Here is a 19714-nt window from a genome sequence, read left to right as displayed (position 1 = left end):
CCGGATGAGGAGGAGCAGGTGGCCCAGAGGGACCCCCAGCCTCCCTGCCGCCACCCGAGCCCCCTGGCCTCGCCCCTTGCACGCAGGGCTCTGCCTGACTTCCCAGAGTGCCCAGCAGCGTGCTGGGCAGAGAGGAGGAGGAAGGTTCTGGAATAGCTGACAGGAAGTCGGTTTGGAGAATGAGGAAGAGGAAAGGTTTACCCCTATGCAAAGTCCACCTTCAGGCTTTCCTGAGAAAAGAGGAGGATGGCATCCGGCCCTCACCCCACCACCAAGTCAAGGGCTGTGCCCCACGGGTACCACAGTAAGCTGCACTTGTATGCCTCGCCCCCCCAAAAAAGAGTGTCCTCTCAAAGACTGAAATCCAGCTTCCGAGCAAAGTTTCCCAAGACTGAGTCTCAGAACACTTGGAAAGTTATCCATATGTTACTTAAATTGCCCAAAGTGTTTGGTAGGAAAACCTTGTTCAGGGCCATTTTCCCATCCCCTTCCTGTTCTCTTTGCGGGGGACCCCCTGCCCCAGGTCTGTTTCAGCTGGGAACAAAGAACTGAAGAATCATGGGGGTTAGGAGGAGACATTCATGAGGCTGGGTGCCTCGTGGGCAGTACCCCAGCTGACCCTGCCAGCCATCTAGCGAGCTGGGTCTACAGTCCCCCCCTTACAGGGGAGGAAACTGGGTTGTCCAGGGGAGCGGCCCGGTGGGCACCGATTCGTAAGTTGCGTGGAGATTCGAGCCCCGTCAGGGCTCCCAAAGCCATTAGCTCTCTCCACCTCTCCACTCTGCCTCCTGCGGATTTAGAAAGATTCACACTGTTACAGAGGCTGAAGACATTTTCCTTGACAACCATGGGGTCCAAAGAAGCAGCCTAGGATTTTCCAGACGGCTGAGCAGTTAGCCGGGTATAACACAGCGTGAGTAACAACCATCATGCGGGTTGAGTAATGAGCTGGTGGAGGTCAAGTGACATGGCCCCCTTGACCAATGGCCAGCCTCGGAAAGCCCTCCGCCCTGCTCCGCCTCAGTTTCCTCCTTTGGCCAACGGGGTGGTTGGAATGAAGATTGCTGAGATGTGCTCCTATCCTGGCATTCTTTGAATGCCGGAATATTCCTGGGGATTCTGTCACTTGCTTTTCTCACTTATCACCTGGGGCTCAGCAGAAATGAGTGTAGTCTTGTCCCCCTTCTCTGCCCTCAGCCCCACTGACATAAGAGGGGGTCTTTTAAAATTGAACGAGGTACTGGAAAGAGTAGGAGATGGCGGGGGGGCGGGGGGGGCAAGCGTTACAAGGGTATGGGGTTTTCTCTGGGGCTTTCTCTGGGGGGAGGAAAGTGTCTGGGGTCCCCGCAGAGGTGATGACGGCATATCGCTGCGAATTTGCTCACTGCCACTGAATTGTACACATCAGAAACACATCAAAATGGTTAATTTTATGTTACAGACTCTCACTTCAATTTATTTAAGTTTATACATTTATTTTGAAAGAGAGAGAGAGAGAGCTGAAGGGACAGAAAGAGGGGAAGAGAGAGGGCATCCCAAGCAGGCCCCACACTGTCAGCACACAGCCAGACACGGGCCTCGATCCCATGAGCCCAGAGGTCATGGCCTGAGCTGAAAGCTAGGGTGGGACGCCCCACTGACTGAGCCACCCAGGCGCCCCTCACTTCAGTTGAAAAAGTTGAGTAATGTCGCCTTCACTCGTGAAAACTTCCCACAATTCCGCATTTCTTTAGAATGAAGGCCAAAATGGTTCTCAAACAAAAGACCCTTGACCGCTGGCCCAGGCTCTCCCTTCAGCCTTGCCGCCCCCAACTTCATCTGCTTCCACAAGCCCCAGACACACACACACAGGCTCCTACTCTGTGGTCCTCCCGCCCCTGCCCGGGCTGCTCCCAGCTCCCTGCCCTGCAAATCCCTAGCTGTGGCCTACTCATTCTTCAAAACCGAAACCACTCGGGGAAGCCTTCGTGGAAGGAGGGAAGGAGGGAGGGAAGCCACCCTCCTGTGTGGGTGCGACGTCCTTGCACTCCCCTTGATCATGGAGTTCTCACCCAGAATTATAATCTCCTGCGTAAGTGCAGGCTCCCGGCACTGTCTCCCGGAACTGCCTGCGGTGACGGAGAAGGTCTCTTTTCACACTGCCCGATATGGTGGCCACCAGCCACATGTGCCTTCTGAGCCCTTGAAGTGTGGCTCGTGTGTCTGGTGTGCGAGACAGGGGAGCCCCCAATAGGTGGGGCTCAAATTTTAACCTGCATCAAAGAAAAATCGCCCGCAGGACACGGTAAAGCACGGACTGCCGGGAAAACGCGGATCGCCAGGCTCTACCCCCAGAGTTTCTGGGTCAGTAGTCTGAGGGGTGGTGAGGTCCTAGAATTTGCGCTGTTAAGTTCCACTGATCTAACCTGGAAGTTCTAGACTCCTACAGTCTCCACGTGGACATTCTAGCTCGGTGGTTCTCAGAGTGTGATCTCTGGACCAGCCTCATCAGCATCGCCCAGGAGCCTGTTAGAAACGCAACCTCTCCGCGGCCATCCCAGACTTACTGCGTCGGACCTGCGGGACCCCCAGGGGACTCTGCACATTAAAATCTTAGAAACACTGTTCTAGACTGTCACTCCTTAAAGCCAGGGGCTTTGTTGAATCTTTGCATCTCCAGCACTGAGCACACTTCCTGGCACGTAATAGGTGCTCAACAAATGCCCGTAGGAGCAAGGACGGAAAGGAAAAGTGGAACTTGCCCAGCTGGTAACTGTGTTTCTCACAGGGCAAAGTACTTCCCTCAAAGAGCAGGGCCCCCTTCCCCACAGCTAACCCTAATTCACTCTTTCAAAACGGTCTCGTAAAGGGGAGAGAGACAAGAGAAGGCAGGTCTTCAGATAAGAGCTCGGAGGCCATCTTCTTAGGGAACAGAGAGCTATCTATGCAGGGGCCACTTAGTGACACAGCTTATCCACCCCACCCGAGGTCTCCATCCTTCTGGACTTGGACCCTGGAGAGTTCGGATTCCAGGCTCTTCCACGCTTTCCAGGTGAGCGTTGAAGCTGGTCACCTGGTCTGAGGGTCTCCCAGGTACGGAGAGGAGGAGACACAATCAGCTGACGCAGCAACCACTCCCAGCTTCCACCGCTTCTCTCTAGGGCTATTGTTTACCAAGTACCAAGCACATTTACATCCTCCTCCAGTCCTGGTACCTTTCTCTGTCCGTTTCTCCAGACAGCTTTCCTAAACCAGACCAGCCAAAGACATCACTACGCAGGCAGAGAAACAACATCCTGAGAGATGAAGCAGACCAGCCACTGACAGGTAACGGGGAGATGGCACCCAGGTCTCCTCGTACCATAGCTCCAATCCTCAGGGCACGAGACCCGGCTGCCATCCCGGCAGCTACTCGCTGGTGAAGTTCTCGAGGGATCTGATCGGACAGATACCAGGTTAAAGGTGACAAACAAAAATGAAGGATCAGCACTCCCTTCTCGCCACTGGCCACGAGATGCACGAATGTTCTAGTTTCTAGGTAACTACAAATATTCTGCCGGACTAATAAGAAAAGCAGTTTGTGTCCTCTGACCTGGAGACACCGGAGGCCGTAGCTCAGGAGCTGGACAGCAGGGAACTCTCGCCTAGGGGGCAATCTCCCCAAGCCCACCCCCGACCCCCTCGGATGCAAGCACTTTTCTTAAAACTTATTTTAATCTTTTAGGACACACACACACACACTTAAACCCTCTCTCCCCTACCTAGAGATAATTACTCCTAATCTTTTGTTACTTTTGGTACCTCGAGGTTTTTCTGAGAACTGGGGAGCCTGGGTGGCTCAGTTGGTTAAGCGTCTGACTCTTGACTTCAGCTGAGGTCATAATCTCCCAGTTCGTGAGTTCAAGCCCCGCATTGGGCTCTGCGCTGACAGTACAGGGCCTGCTTGGGATTCTCTCTCTTCCTCTCTCTCTGCCCCTCCCCTGCTCACACACACTCTCTCTCTCTCTCTCTCTCTCAAAATAAATAAATAAACATTTTTTAAAAAGATTTTTGAGAATTGCTATGCTTATTTTGAGATAATAAAATCATACGTGGCATACTCCTTCGTAACCTGTTTCACTCCCTGAAAAGTATTTAAGGTAAATGTTTCCAGGTCAATAATATGCATCATTTCAGTGGTTCCTTAGTATTTCTTTAAATGTGCCTATCTTCCTTAAGCACCCCTCTCTTGCTGGACACTCAGGTAAAGCCCAACTCTTTAAAAAAAAAAAAAAAACCTATGTGGGGCACCCGGGTGGCTCAGTCGGTTGAGCGTCCAACTTTAGCTCAGGTCATGATCTCGCGGTCTGTGAGCTCGAGCCCCACGTGGGGCTCTCTGCTGTCAGCACAGAGTCTTCTTTGGACCCTCTGTCCCCTTCTCTTTCTGCCCCTCCCCCACTCTCGCACGCACTCTCTGTCTCTCTCAATAATAAATAAACTTAAAAAAAAAACAACCTATGCAACGAGCACCCCCTCACATACATCATTGTGCATTGGCTAATTATTCCTTTAAGAGGAGGAACTGATGGGTCGACAGGCATATTTTCCAAGCCTGGGGTCCTCACTGCCGAATTGTCCCCGGCACTGCAGCTGTCTTAGGAAGTGAGGTCCCCGGGGAGGAGGGGGAGACCTTCCCAGAGCACATGGGCACCCAGCTGGGGGCTGAGGGAGGCAGCCGTTTTGCGTTATGCGTTATGCGTTATGCGTTATGCGTTATGCGGTGGGGAGACCACCAACTTCGACTTGGGTGGCTGGCTCCACCCTCACAGCCCAAGCTGTGACCTTGGGCAAGTTATTCGGCCTCCCTGAGCCCCTCTCCCTCTTCATCTGTAAATAGAGGTGTTACTCCCTACCTTTCAACAATGTAAGGTTTAGCGAACGCATTTGTGCCCTGAATGTTTCCTGAATGAATGAAATGAATTCATGGGTGGAGGGAGGGAGGGATGACGGAAAGAAAAGAAAGGAAGGAGAAGGCCAAAGTTTGCAAGGGCAATGGGATGAAAGTCAAGATGAAGTATGCTTGCTGGAAGGTCCGTGGACTGAGGGCAGGTCTCCTGAGGGAGTCCAGGGGTGAGGGGTGGGGGTGGGGAGGAGAGAAAGGGGTGGTCGAGCCTGAACAAAAACGCTCTTATTTCCCAGTTTATTTCTTCCCTGGGAGCTGGTGGCTGGCGAGCGACCTGTCTGCGGCCAGCACATTCTAACGATGGCCAGAAGGCCTGCACGTGAGCTGGTCCTCCCAGAGACAGAACCACACAGCTCGGCCTCGGCCCGGCACCCACGGTGGGACGCACCAAGCCCAGCAGAGCCCCTACCTTGATGAGTCTGCCACGATCCAGTGAAGGGACCCACGCTCCCGGCCAGCTCACACTTCTGAGCCCACGGGCCGTTGTCTCCTGGAAACCAAAAGAAGCAACACGTAGAGATCAACGGGCTTCTGGACTCTCTTGCCAATTCTCCCTCCCTCGTCCCATACCCCTGTGCAGCATAGGGGACTGGGCAGGAGAAGGACCCGTAAAAACAATTATGATCCCTGCCCTCAAAGAACCATCCAGTTATGTGAGGCCTTCAGAGAGGTGGGCTTTCCCTGCCCCAAGCTAAGCCCCAGGGTGAGGTTCTTGGCTCAGATGCTTTTGCCTTTTCATAAAGTTTTACGATGGTCCTCAGACCCACAGCTATGTCATTGGGTGCCTCTGATGCACCCAGCACCTCACAACACGCTTTGCAGTAGATGCCATTGGAGGCTCACTTAGAAAACACGCTTAGAGATGTTAAAGTGCCTTTTCCAGATTCAAACCGGGTCTCTGCCTGACCTGAGAGCAGTGTTTTCAACCGCTGCCCCCATCAACCTGGGACCCGATGCGCCTGAGCTGCAGGAGGACTGCACGCACCAGCAACGCCAAAGTCACTCATTAAAAGTTGAGAGCGCCACCCAGAGGGCCCTCAATCAATACGGAAGAGGCCGGCAGGGCACCTGCTCTCCGCACAAACTTTTCCAGGGGCTCAGCTTTGGAGGCCCCAGTGGACAGGTGCTCAGCACTCGGGCCAACAAACACTAGCAGGAGGCCGAGTTCAAAGCAAGCCTCCTGCCCTGTGAGAGAGGATCACTTAGCCCAGACTGCTCTTGAGGAGGGTGCGGGTAGGGTTATCGAGTAGATCTCAGCGAGCTGGCTGTGTCGTTACTACTTCACCTGTAAACCAGAGGAATGTGTTTTCCCTTGCCGTGCGGTCGACTTTGTCCTTGATCTGGCCCACCAGGCGGTCCATCTCCCGGAGAGCTGCACCATATGGCCTCCGGCCCCGTCGGTCTGCAGAGAGCCGTGTCCCGGATAAGGGTACATGCATATGAGCCAGGGCCACGTACAGCAAGAAGGGCCTTCCGCTGGCACTGAAACGGGAAAGCCAAGAGAGAGTTCTCCAGAAGGCTCTGCTGGCCTGTTGAGGGTCTCCGTGGCTCTCCCTCGCCTCAGAGAAAAGCCCCAGAACTCCTTCCACCCCAGGTGCTCAGGAAGTACCCATCGCTCCACAGTGTTCCAAGGGAATGTGGAGATAATCCGGTTAGCCGATCAACGACTGGGAGTCATTGTAATAATCGTTATTGCCCTTTAACACTTATTGAGATTGCCCTTTAACACTTATTGAGAGCCTGTGAAATGTGACTCGTGCTGACTAAATTCGCCCTCATACTAACCCTCAGGTTCCCTTTCCCAGATGAAGCATCAGAGGCTTAGGGGGACAGGGCTTGTCCAAGGTTCCCTAAGTCCTAAGTGGTAGAGTCTGGATTCAAACTCGCACCTGGCTGACAGCAAAGCGTTTGGTCTCAACTGTTGCACGTTAAAACCCAGTGCAAACATATTTTAAAATTGTATCTGCTCTTTTGCAGGATCCCGGCCGTCACATCCATTCCCAGCCTTGGCCCTTCCCTAAGAGATGAATGGATGACTCAGGTTGACCACAGGCCATTCCAAGGACGCACATGACCGCCGCGGAACATCTAGATCAAGGATCCGTTACAGGCCCAGGCGCTGGCTGCCCCTATTCTCACCCTGAAGATTCCCCCTCCTGGGCGTGGAGGGACCTGGGTGGCCTCTGCTTCCTGTCTGTCTCCCACCCCCATTCCCAGGCTAGGATCAGGATCCAGGCGGCTGCACAACCGCAGCCTCACCCCTGCCTGAAGCAGCAGGGACCTTCCCGGAGCCCCCTCCCACAGACCTTGCCTACGGGGGAGGGCGTCTCCCAGGGGACACAGTAAGGGCGAGGAGAGAGCTCAGTCAAGTTCATACAGAGCCGTGATAGAAGCATGGCTCTTTTTACCCCAGCTCCCTCCCCCAGGGATTTTTTTTTATAACGTTTATTTTTGAGACAGAAAGAGACAGAGCATGAACGGGGGAGGGTCGGAGAGAGAGGGAGACACAGAATCTGAAACAGGCTCCAGGCTCCGAGCTGTCAGCACAGAGCCCGACGCGGGGCTCGAACTCACGGACTGTGAGATCATGACCTGAGCCAAAGTCGGACACTTAACTGAGCCACCCAGGCGCCCCTCCCTCCCCCAGAGATTTGATTTTCAAGTTGCTCCTTGCTTTTTTTTTACTGATCCTGACTTACAACGCCCCTCATCAAGTCCTCTCAATGCCCGCAGCTCTGCCTCAAACTGCACCCTGCGGAGCCCCCTACATCCCGGACCCCTGGGGGGGAGGGGAGCAGACCCCTGGCAGGGGACAGGGGACGCCCCGCTTTGCCTGTACTCTGCTCTCTGTTGGGCATAAAACTCAGGACACATGTCCCACGACAGGGGCCTCTCCTTCTTCATTTCAACCAACAGTTTCTCTGCAACATTCCTAGGGTGGCACTGTCCAACGCGGCAGTCACGGGAGTCACATGTGGCTGTTTAGGATTCAGTTAATGAAAGTTAAATAAAATTAAGCATTCGCTGGGCGGGGGATGGGCTAGATGGGTGACGGGTCCTAAGGAGGGCACTTGTTGCGATGAGTACTGGATGTTGTCAGTGAAGAATCACTGAGTTCTACTCCTGAAACCGATATTGCACTGGGTGTTAACTCACTAGAATTTAAATGAAAAAGAACAAAAAATTGTAAGAATTCCATGTCTCACCTGCTACAACAGAATGAGCCTTGAAGACAGTGCGAAGTGAAATAAGCCAATCGCCAAAGGGCAAAATACTGTATGATTCCATCTATAGATGCTAGCTAGAGTGGTGAACTTCATAGAGACAGAGAGTAAATGGTGGGTCCCAGGGACATGGAGGGATGGGGGAAACAGGGAGTTGGTGTTTAGTGAGCACAGAGTTTCAGTTTGGGATGCTGAAGAAAATTCTGGACATGCGCCGTGGTGACAGGTGCACGACAGTGTAAATGTACATAAAGCCACCGAACTGTATACTTAGAAAGGTAAATTCTATGATATGCATATTTCCCACTACATATATATATATATATATATATATATATATATATATATATTTAATTCAGTGTTTCCGTTGCCCTAGCCAATTATCTCAAATGCATAGTAGTCAAAAGTGGCTGGTTGGCTACCATCTTGAAATGCACAGATAGAGAACGTTTTTTATCCTTGGGGAGGGTTCCATTGGATAGTGCCGACTGACGTCTGTTGACTGCTCTCCCACAGACAATAAGGTACAGTTGCATAGGTTTGTCCTGCACCAGGACTTCCTGCTGAGAAAATGAATCGATACCTAATTCCAGCCCACAATCCACCGGCCAAGCTGTGTGCCCTGGCAGAGATCTGCACCCACCCAGAGGGGGTGCCTTTTTCTAACAGGTAGCCACCATATTGCAATGGCACGCTGGACGGAGCTGGCTCCAATTTCAGGAATTTTGAAGCCAGTTGTTAAACATGGCCATCGTTAAAAATTAAATGATACAAACTTACGATCAAATAAATTATATGAAAAACGAAGGCAATACATTCTTATGACTTATCACATCCCGATCATTCTACTACATTCCACGTCGAGATGATCTGTTGTATCCGTGTGACAGAAATACCATCTGGCAGTGTCCTCCTGCACATCTCTTACCAACTCCACATTCAGTGACATCTTCTGGTGGCCTGAAATTAGTCACGGTGAGAGTATTCATACTACAGAAATGGGCAAATGTTCCAAATCAGGGCTTCCCCCCCCCCCCCGCCCCCAGAGTGCTGGCTGTTACACGTTTACCAGCTCACCACACGTATGGGCTGGTGTGGAGGGCAGGGTCCCGCTGCCCACCCTGTCCCATTCCCGTCATCATGTCCCAGACTCCTGCCCATGATCCAAGTCCTGTCAGCGCCCCGGGCCAGTGGCTGAGAGACATGTGCAATTCAGAGACAAGGCAGCCTAGACAGATGGGAGGCACAGGCTCTGAGACCTACACCCAAATCCCTGGAATTTTTATTTCATGGCTGTGGGACCCTGGGCAGTTAACTTAACCTCTGTTGTCTGTATAATAGGGACGATTATGCCTCCCTGATAAAGCTGTGATTAACTGCCTGTAGTAAGCATTTAATAAACGGTAGTCTTTTTATTGATAATTCCGAATAACACATGATGCATGGTGTCCAGGGATATACCTCCTTCCCTGCACCCTGACGCCGTGCTGGAATTCAGAAAGTTAGCATTTGGAGGAAACAAAACCACACAAAACTGGCTCCCTGGGGGTGTCTATCCCCCAAGCCACCCCTTCCACAGGCTCTGTGCTGCATTAAAAATAAAAAGTGGAGAAGGTCAGTTGCTTTCCAGTAAAGAAATAGGTTGATTATAAAACAGTATGATTCCATTTTTGTTTAAAAATATGTATGTGTGTGTGTGTGTGTGTGTGTGTGTGTGTGTGTCTATGCCTCAGCACAGAATGAGGCTAGAAAAACTTGCTCAAATCTACCGAAAGGGATTATGTCTGGGAGGTGGCATTTAGGGTGATTTTTCTGTTCCCTATCTGTTGGTCTCTGTTTTCAGAGATTTCTAAAGGGAACACATATTATTTGTGTGGCAGAATGAGTGGAGTGGTGAGCAGAGAAGAAAAAAAGAAAAAAAGTAAGATGCCAGACAGGACATTCCAGGAGAGAGAGGACAGGGCACGGCGTGGAGATGTGCTGAAGATTAAAACCCAGGACAGCCAGGGGCGCCTGGGTGGCTCAGTCGGTTAACCGTCCAGCTCGATTTCGGTTCAGGTTGTGATCTCAAGGTTGTGGGACTGAGCCCCACGTGGGGCTTTGTGCTGACCTTGGAGCCTCTCTCTGTCTCTGTCTCTCTCTCTCTCTCTCTCTGCCCCTCCCCTGCTCGCACTCACTCTCTCTCAAAATAAATAAATAAATAAATAAACTTGGAAAAAAACAAAAACAAAAAAAAACAACCCAGGACAGCCGAATCCAGAGAAAACCATCTGATCTGAAATAGAAAGTGGCAGGTGAGGGGCCCCCACGTCCCATGAAAGGTGCCCAGTGGGCACCCGGCCGGAGGGCCAGAAGGAGCAGGCACCTGCCTGGTTGGTTTCCAGCCTCGGACAAGAGGTCTCCCTTGGCTTGGACTTGCTCCCACACTTCTCCGCCTTTCTCTGACCTTCAGCGTCACAGACAGCATTCTCACACCCACGCTTGAACCCAGTTCCCTACTTCAGAAGAGCACAGGGGCTTGATTTTAAACAGCAAGCAAAGCTCTTTACTGGCAAAAAAGGAGAGAGCAGATGTCATGGGCTCCTGGGTCACGGAGTTGCCTGTCCCCTGCGCCTCCCGGGCTCTGGGACTCCACGCGGGACCTCAATAGGGAATACAGACTCCGTCCCAACCTGGGTCCCTTCCAGCCTTCCCCTCCTTCCTGCTTCGAGACTCTTTCTCTATATGCCAGCTTCTCGCACACTTCACCTTCTGCCCTCCCGCGCCTTGGTCATGCTATTCCTCTCCTGGCAGTAACCTCCCCGGTATTTTGCCTAAAAACAGTCAATTCTTAAGATCCAGCTCAAATGCCACCAACACGCCTCCTCTGCTCCCAGGTCCTGGATGGCTTCCCGCTCCCGGCCCCTCTCTTCCCCCCTCCTTCACCATACTCATCGGCACTGATGACACAACCTGTGTTAAAGCCAGCTTTCCACAATTCTGTCTCCCCACTCGCCTGGGAGCTACTCAAAAGCAAGGACAGATCTAATTCCTGTCTGTATCCCTAGCACAACACCGGGCACATCTTTAGGGCAAGATAAAGTCCCTCACTCATTATTCACTCATTCGATGAATATTTATGAAGCTCCAACTAGACGCCAGGCACTGAGATAGAGCAAGGAACATGATAGATATGATTTCCACCTCCTTGGAGCTTAACATCTGATTGGAAACAGGAGAGGAAAATGCAACTGAAAAATTAATCAGGTAATTATTTACAGATTAGCAGGAGCGACGGAGGAGGACTATACGCAGGGCGCTGTAAGACGGTGTAACTGGGGAGAACCAAGCCGCCTTTGGGGTGAGGCAGGAGATCCCCGGGATGGTGAGGCCTGCAGGACGGGGTCTACAGGCGGGCGGTGCAGGTGGCCGCTGGAGGCAGGCGGAACGGCACTGGGGAGACCCTGCAGGCGGGGAAGACACCAGGCCCCACTGCCCAGCTATCGGCTAGCTCATCTTGCCCTCGCTCTGTATTCATCGGAGCATTCGCACACGAGAGAGGGGCTCGAAGGGGCGGGGGGACGGGCACGAGCTTGGAGCCCTGAGGTCGGTGACAGGTTGGTGTAGGTGGCTGCTGGGTGAGGGGCAGGTGAGGGGCAGACCAGTAGGGTGAGAGAGGTGTGGGGTGGGCTCGAGACAAGTACAGGAGGGGATCGAGACCTTGACAGGGGTCCTGGATTCCAGTCCAGGCAGGTGGGGTTGGGGTGGGGGAGGTGCTTATTTGTCACCTGTGTATCTCTGGGACTAGTTCTGAGTGATGAAGGCCCCGCCACGTTGGCCACGTGTCCTGATTTCAAATATCCTAAGCTTTGGTTCACGCCGAGGCCCAGCACCGCCCCCCTTGCTGGGCCCTGTATTCTCAGTCCCAGAGGCTGGGAGGTGTGGGAGACTGGCAACTCCGTGACCCAGGAGCCCATGACATCTGCTCTCTCTTTTTTTTTTGGCTAATGAGGAGCTTTGCTTGCTCTCTAAAGCATCTAAATCAAGGGTTAGCTTTGGGCATGCTGCCAGGTCAAGGGAATAAACTCAACTGAAGATCTGGGAAGCCGGTTAAGCGTCTGCCTCTTGATTTCGGCTCAGGGCGTGATCTCGCGGTTCAGTAGTTTGAGCCCCACGTCGCGCTCTCTGCTGACAGTGTGGAGCCTGCTTGGGACCCCCTCTCTCCCTCTCTCTCTCTCTCTCTGCCCCTCCCCTGCTCTCGCTCACTCTCTCTCTCTCAAAATAAATAAATAAACAAATTTAAATTCAACTAAAGATCTAAGTAAAAACTTTCAAAGAAGTCTAGGTGGGCTTCCTGCCGAGAAGAAGCGGGAAATCCCACCCTAGGGACTCCTGGCGGTTTTGACAAACAGGTCCGGGTGGGGAGAGTGGGGCCCAGCCCCCGGGGGCAGGGGTCACACAGGAGGAGTACAGATCTAGGGACCTTTCTTGCTGATGCTCCAAAAGTCATGGATGAATTGGCAAGTCGGATCCTAAAGAAATCAGCACGCCTCAGGATTGTTTCCCGTAAAGTTAAAAGACAACGGGATTCATGTGACTTTTCACTTAATAACTGATTAATAAATCAGCAAAACTCTTCACCTCCTTCGTACGACAAGGAGACTGTTCGTGGAACTTTCTGTTCTGGAGCTGACTGGTGGAGGAACAGCCCGTGCCCCCTGGAGAGCATTCATCCCCAACCGGCCGCTACCCCTCCTCGGACACCTGTGCTGTCCAAAGCACAGCAAAAGCAGGACTGAACTGTCCCCTCCAGCCGTGAAGCATCCACCTGTCACAGGGCACGGGGAGCTGAACCATCTCGCAGCCCCAGGGAGCACAGACGTGTTCAACCCTCCAGGTGGGCGAAGGAGCTTTGCCCGTTTACATTAGCCATCTGAAAAAAAGCCAGTGTTTCTCAGGAAGGTCTGAATAACTTATAAGATGCAATCCCTGAAGCCCCAATAGGCTGCCCTCCAGATTTAGGCCGTAAGTAGGTTTTATTATCAAGAATAAATTGCTGCCTCTGCTCCGCCTGTAGCCCTGCTCTCCAGAAAAATCTGTGGTTGAGCAAGGGCTTGGGGGCATCCTTGCACGTTCAAGGACTGATGTGATCTGTTTTCCACAGGTGGAGTCTGTTTTTTATTCTGCCCAGGCAAACAGGCACCCGGCATGTTATTTCTTGCCCTCTGAGGTTAAGGCTGTGGGGCATACGAGAGAAACTGCTGGAAGCTGTTCCACTGCCCTGGAGGAGTCTGCAGTCTTGGGAGAAAGTTGAGCCGCCCACACAGGGGCTCATGAGAGGCCAGAGAAAAGGCAGCTGTGAAGGGTCAGGGCAGGGCTGAAGTGATGGGGTGGGGGCGACCGTGTGGGCACGTGCCTGCCCCCCACCGTCTGTGTATCTGCACCGGGCCGGGGCGCACGCCGTGGCACGGTTTCTGCTCTTTGTTATTTTTAACGAGTCATTTCTAACACTGAAGGATCAGGGGATTTCACGCAAGGGCCAGGTGTCTTGTGTGTCGCCTGTGCTTTCAAGGGCTCACCGCTCCCTGAAGCCTTACACTCAGTCTGCTTCCCTCTGTCCGGTTAGCGAGCAGGGCCCCCTAGATGCTGGAATTTGCAACCCGTGTGCATTATATTGAATAACGGCCCCCGAACGTATCTAGGGTCTCATCGCTGGAAACTGTGAGTGGCGATGCCACTGAATTAAGGATCTTGAGATAGGGAGATTCTTATACATAATCACAATAATTATGGAAGACCTTAAATATAATCACAAGTGTCCTTAAAAGAGGGAGACAGAGGGAGATTTGACTACAGAAGACAAGAAGGCAAAGGGACAACAGAAGGGGAGAGTAGAATCACGTGGCCGTAAGCCAAGGGATGCCAGCAGCCACCAGAAGACAGAAGAGGCGGGGTGCCTGGGTGGCTCGGTGGGTTAAGCCTCCGACTCTTGATTTCGGCTCGGGTCACAGTCTCACGGTTTGTGAGATCAAGCCCCACACTGGGCTCTGTGCTGTAAGCGCTTGGGATTCTCTCTTTCCCGCTCTCTCTGCCCCTCCCCCATGTGCGCATGCTCTTTTTCTCTCTCTCAAAATAAATAAGTAAACTTAAAAAAAAAAGGGGGGGGGGGAGACAGAAGAGACAAGAAACATTTCTCCCCTGGAATCTCCAGAAGGAAACAGCCGTGTTGATACCTTTGATTTTAGCCCCATGAGACTCATTTTGGGTGTCCAGCCTCCAGGTCTACAGGAGAACAAACTGCTGTTGTTTTAGCCAATAAGGTGGTGGAACGTTTGTTACAGCAGCAACAAGAAGCTAATACACCCTGTCAATTAACGAATCAACAAATGCCTTGAGCGCCCAGAATACAGAGGCAGACCCTCCCGTCCAGAGCTTATAGGAGAGGACAGCAGAGCGTGATCTGAGCAGGGAGATGGGAGGGTTCCTAGGAACTCTGGGAACACCCCTGCGGAATTTCTACCCCAGGCCTGGAGACTCCAGGGGAGGCTCTTCTCCAGCTTCGTGTCCAGGGGACAAGCATGTATCCATCTTTGTGGGGCAGGGGGATGCCACCATGGCTGGGAGGAATGCTGAGGCCAGGGGACAGCACGTGGGGACCAGGGGACTCCTTACCTCGCGTGTTGGATGAACTGGGTAGCTTTCTCCGCATATTTCTGCGCAAGACCGCTCAGGTTCACCGGCTGCTCCACGATGTTGAGGTTTTCGTACAGAGGAAGGGCCACGTCCGTGTAACAGTCCCTCTCGTGGGTCCTGTGCGGGAACCACAGACAGCATTCATTTCCGCGACTGAAACAGCCGTGGTGTAGAACAAAATGCTTTTATGCAGCAACACATGTAAAGGCAAAACACTTAATAACCCGGCCCCAGATGATTTGTCCAGTCTGCCATTTCCTCCAAGGGTAAAACCAATAAAACACCTTCTCTTCTCCGCCAACAACGTTTATGCTCCTCAGACAGGCCTGGCCACTCCGCAAAGCTCACAAAGGCTTCCGTGAGCTACAGAAATCGTTCCTCCCATCTTGTCGGGAGAGAAACTGAGGTCCAAACAAACTAAATTACTCAAGCAGAGTCCCATAGCCAATGAATAGCCCCCATCCCTGGCTCTCTCCACTGACCTCCCTAAATGATGCCTTCCATCTATGGGGTGCTAATGCTTGGTGCTTTCCTAGGTCGGCCATCGGGACTCTGTGTGACATGACATCTAACAAAAACACAGATGGCCAGGGACAACTTAAAAGTTTCAAACCATGTTAGGAGAATTGGGAGAAGCTTTAGCCATTGGAAAAAGTGGGGGTCAAACCAGTTTTATCTCCTGAAAAAAAAAAAACAAAACCCTCAGCCCTTGGTCTTATAGATGGAGATGAACCTCGCATGTGAATGTCCCAACACATGTGGCTGAATTAGGACCCTGGCCGTGACCGTGGCAAATCACCTAAGCTTTTTTTTATTTTTAAAGCAAGATTCTTTTTTTCTTTTAATGTTTATTTATTTTTGAGAGAGATAGAGAGACACAGGTGCAAGCAGGGGAGGGGCAGAGAGAGAGGGAGACGCAGAATCCGAAGCAGGCTCCCGGCTCTGAGCCGTCAGCACGGAGCTCGACGCGGGGCTCGAACTCACGGACCGCGAGATCACGACCTGAGCCGAAGTCAGATGCTGAACTAACTGAGCCACCCAGGCGCCTGTCGATTCTTTTTTATTTTTTTTAAGTTGATTTATTTATTTATTATTTTTTTTTTTTTTTTGAGAAAGAGACAGAGAGGGAGCAGGGGAGGGGCAGAGAGAGAGGGAGAGACAGAAAATCCCAAGCAGGCTCCGCCCTGTCAGTGCAGAGCCAGACGAGGGGCTCAAACTCATGAACTGGGAGATCATGACCTGAGCCGAAATCAAGAGTCGGGAGCTTAGTTGACTAAGCCCCAGGCGCCCCCACCTAAGCTCTCAGACCCCAACTCCTCATCTGCAGCGCGCCCCTGCCCTCTGAAAGGGCCAAACAAGACAACAAATGGTTAGCACTTTGCACGTTGTGCGGCATACTAGCAACTCCATAAACACCGAGGCCCTCTGCCCTGGCCGCCACGGGACCAGGAGAGAAGCCGAGAAACATGGAGAGAGAAAGGGTACCGAGAGCCATCTCCGGGAGGAACTCTGTCCCCATGGTGCAGATAAGCATCGGAAAGAGACGAAAATCCCTCATCACACTTTGATGCAACCCCCCCCCCCTTACAAAAGCTTGGGGGACAAGGTGAGACTGGGGTCAATAGTCGTCAAGGGCCACAGTCTGTGAAAAAGAGGAAAAGGTTATGACTCTACTGGGCATCCTCATGCTAACGCCCATCGTTGGTGTCACGTGTTTTAGGTTTTTATGACCTTGTGGCAACTCCACCATCAGCTAAAATATCTCCCTTCCCCCCTCTCCCACTAAGCCACCCCCCCCTTTTCTTTTCTATTCGATTTAACATGGATTTAAAGGGGCCCGGCTGACATGTCATACCAAGTGTGACCACAGATGTGCCCCCCGAGCCCCAGCTGGTAAGGAGGGCAGCGACGAGACGTATCGCACTTCACTTCTCCCCCTGCGACGTGCACACGAAGCCACCTGGCATCTTGTGAAAAGGGAGGCCTGGGATGGAGGGGTGGGCGTCTGAAATTCTGCTTTTCTAACAAGCACCCGGATGACTGCCACGCTGCTGGGCCAGCGACCACCCTTCGTGCAGCAAGTAGGCTCTAGACTCAGAGGGACCCAGACGGGGAACCAGTGTCTCTGCCTCTTACGGCTCCAGGGTGACCTGGGCAAGTGGGCCCTTCCCTGTACCTTCACTGGTTTCCTTACTTGCAAGGTCAGGATAAATACCCACCGCACGCAGTGGTCCCACGGCCGGAGACAATTTCTCAATAAACGGCCATTATTATGTTAACTATTGTGTTATTCATGAGCCAGCTAAGGCTTCCGTTCCCCGCCCCCTCCTGAGGGACTACACCCTTAGGACTTCACCTTGCTCTGGAGCCCACTCTCTATTCCTTGGATCGGATTACCTCGACGGTCCGTCCCCGTCCCCCCGTGGACACGCTGGACAAGGAGGGTGGTTGTAGCCCGGGGTGTCGGTGCAGCCCATGTCGTGGCTGTATGGGATTCCAAAGTAGTAATCAAAACCTGGAAGAGAAGCAATCGGTGAGCACCCCCACTTGGCTTCTGTGCTGTGAGCCTGCATTCTTACACCCAGGACAAAAATTTAATTTTCCATGATTTAATACTGCAGTGCTGTGGAGTATGTAATTAAAAGAGGATTTGATTAATATCCCTTTGTAGTATGCAAAGAAAACTCTTTGCTGGGTTCTGGCTGTAAGACTAGATTTGCAAAACATCTTGGGATTAGAGTTAACCCAGAGTGGGAGGAAGTGGAGAGAATTATTGAACACCTACCGTCCCAGTGCAGTTATGAACACACTCAGTAAGCATTTGATGAAAATCAAGTACATGCATGGTACTTCAAGGAATAAAAGAGACTGCCCTCAAGAGACTGAAGGGGAAGCAAGATATATAGATTAAACTGTAAGAGGTTGGGATGCGGGGAACGGAGAACGAGGACAGGGTACCAGGGAAGAGATACAAGAAGCAGGAGGCGATATGAGTAAACCTGGAGATAGGAAACAAGGCACCTCAGCATGCCCAAGTCGGCAGGCCTTTCCAGACTATCTGGTCCAGGGACACAAGTATATGGCAGGTGCTCTCGCTTCTCAGTCCCAATGGCAGACTCCACGAATCCAAGATGGCACCACTTCCTGCTGAGCAAGATCCACTCTCAGTATCCCTCAACACAGGAACTCCAGAAATACGCACTCAAGGTGTCGACACCCTGATCTGGTTCAACCTCCTCACTTGTCAAGGAGGAAGAAAGACCAAGTGGGAAAAGTAAGTTCTGCACTAATTTTTAGTCAGTGGAAAAGCCAGGTCCACACTTCCTTCACCTGCCGTTCTTAAAAAGCACATGTAGGAGATGCCATGGCAGCCCAACTGGAAAATGGGGCACAAGGGAAGAGAAGGGGAGGACGGAGCACCGGAGAGGCGGAGGGAGTTGGAGAGGGTGCTCTCCCAGCGGGAGCCCGAGGCTGAAGGCTGGTTGCAGGCTGGTTCTCTGAAAGCCATTCTCCAAACGCAAAGATCTTCAGACACACATGTTCCCCCGTGTCTAGGAGAGAACATCGCATGGAAATAGAGGGAGACATTGGGGCGGAGGAGGGGAGAAGTCTACAAAATAGAGAACCGTGTTCAAGGAGAAAGCCATCCATTTGTTTCTCCAATAGCAGGGTAGCAGAGAAGCGCATGCCAAGTAGCGACAGGGGAGAAGCCACGGAAGTTGACGTAATGATCAGCCGCCTTGAAGAGAAAGTCCGAGGAGGACTCTCCTATGAAATGGAAGAGGCAGGTCAGGGGGAGAGCAGAGGCAAAAACCACAACTTTGGAAAGCCATCGAAAATTCGGTGAATTGGACATTCAGAGAGCTTATCCGTCAGCACACTGACTTTAGGATCGTTGGCTCAGGCAGCTCGATCTTGGCCTATTCTCCAAGGCCCCGAGCGTCGGAAATCTGAGGCGGTGAACGGCTGCAGGAAGAAGGCAAGAGAGAGCATCTCCCGTTTGGATTGATGATCTGCTTCTGTGAACCCTCGGGACAATTTGCACTTGCTACGACACTGGACATGTCTGGACCTCACGGGGCCAAATGTTCCCTGAGACGTGGCCACAGATGGGCTCACGATGGGAAGGCCAGAAAGGGCAAGCAGACACCAAAGAGGGGGGTGTCCAGGAAAGATGCCACGCGAGAAGGGCATGACACCAAGGGGAGCCCTGGGTCCCCCAAATGCACCTAAGTGACCCTGTGAATAAAGATGTCCTAACTCGGGAGAGGTGTACCCCAGGCGCAGGATGGCTTAAATGTTAATGGAATCCTTTTACACCAAGATCTTTACTTCCTGTTTCCCAGGTAACAAATTCCCCAAAGAATTCTTACCGCGGAAGTTGGGGTGGTAAGATCCATGGTGCCCGAGATGCCATTTGCCTGTAGGAAAGCAAGAGAGAGACTTTCAGACGAATCCCCATGGGGGCTCCCAGCGCCTTTGGGGAGCTGATCACATACTCAGTTCCCCATCAGTGCTGTCCTTTCCTGAGGACGAGCAAAGAGAGGCTGTCAATGCTGTGTGAAAGCCAAGCCTCGCTCTCTGGGACTGAGAGGGAGCCAGGATGAGTCAGGTTCTACCCAGGAAAGCACAGAGTGAAAAGGAAGACAAGCCTTTCCCAAGGGCCCAGAGAAGCCAGCAGGCTGAGCTTCTGCTCCTCTAAGAGCATTCAGTGCCCACAGCGACCCCATGTAGCCCACTGGACCTGCTCTACCCTCCTGCGCTGGGGCCCCTGCCGAAGCTTGGAGGACAGGTGCGCGCTCCAGATAGACTTGGAGATGCCTGGTTCCCTCCTGGTTTCATCATGCTCTCTGACCAACATCAGCAGCCCGCGGAGCCTGCACAGGGACCACCTCCC

General features: G+C 52.3%; 1 protein-coding gene across 3 annotated transcripts in view; it reads right to left on the bottom strand.

The window, feature by feature from the left end:
* Positions 1-19714, bottom strand: part of ARSG (arylsulfatase G) — a 68961-nt gene that overhangs the window by 25064 nt on the left and 24183 nt on the right. For 2 of the 3 annotated variants that reach the window (XM_049636397.1, XM_049636399.1), the window contains exons 3-8: positions 19191-19238; positions 17215-17332; positions 16673-16801; positions 14797-14934; positions 6207-6403; positions 5331-5411 (exon numbers count right to left, since the gene is read on the bottom strand). In XM_049636397.1, coding sequence (XP_049492354.1) covers positions 5331-5411; positions 6207-6403; positions 14797-14934; positions 16673-16801; positions 17215-17332; positions 19191-19238 — 711 coding nt within the window. The remainder of the gene's footprint in view (positions 1-5330; positions 5412-6206; positions 6404-14796; positions 14935-16672; positions 16802-17214; positions 17333-19190; positions 19239-19714) is intronic. The other variant, XM_049636398.1, reaches the window with a different exon arrangement.

This window comes from Panthera uncia, chromosome E1, assembly GCF_023721935.1.
Source record: "Panthera uncia isolate 11264 chromosome E1, Puncia_PCG_1.0, whole genome shotgun sequence".
NCBI classification, from domain to species: domain Eukaryota; kingdom Metazoa; phylum Chordata; class Mammalia; order Carnivora; family Felidae; genus Panthera; species Panthera uncia.
Note: the sequence above shows the minus strand (reverse complement) of the source record. Positions and strands in the feature narration are given on the sequence as shown.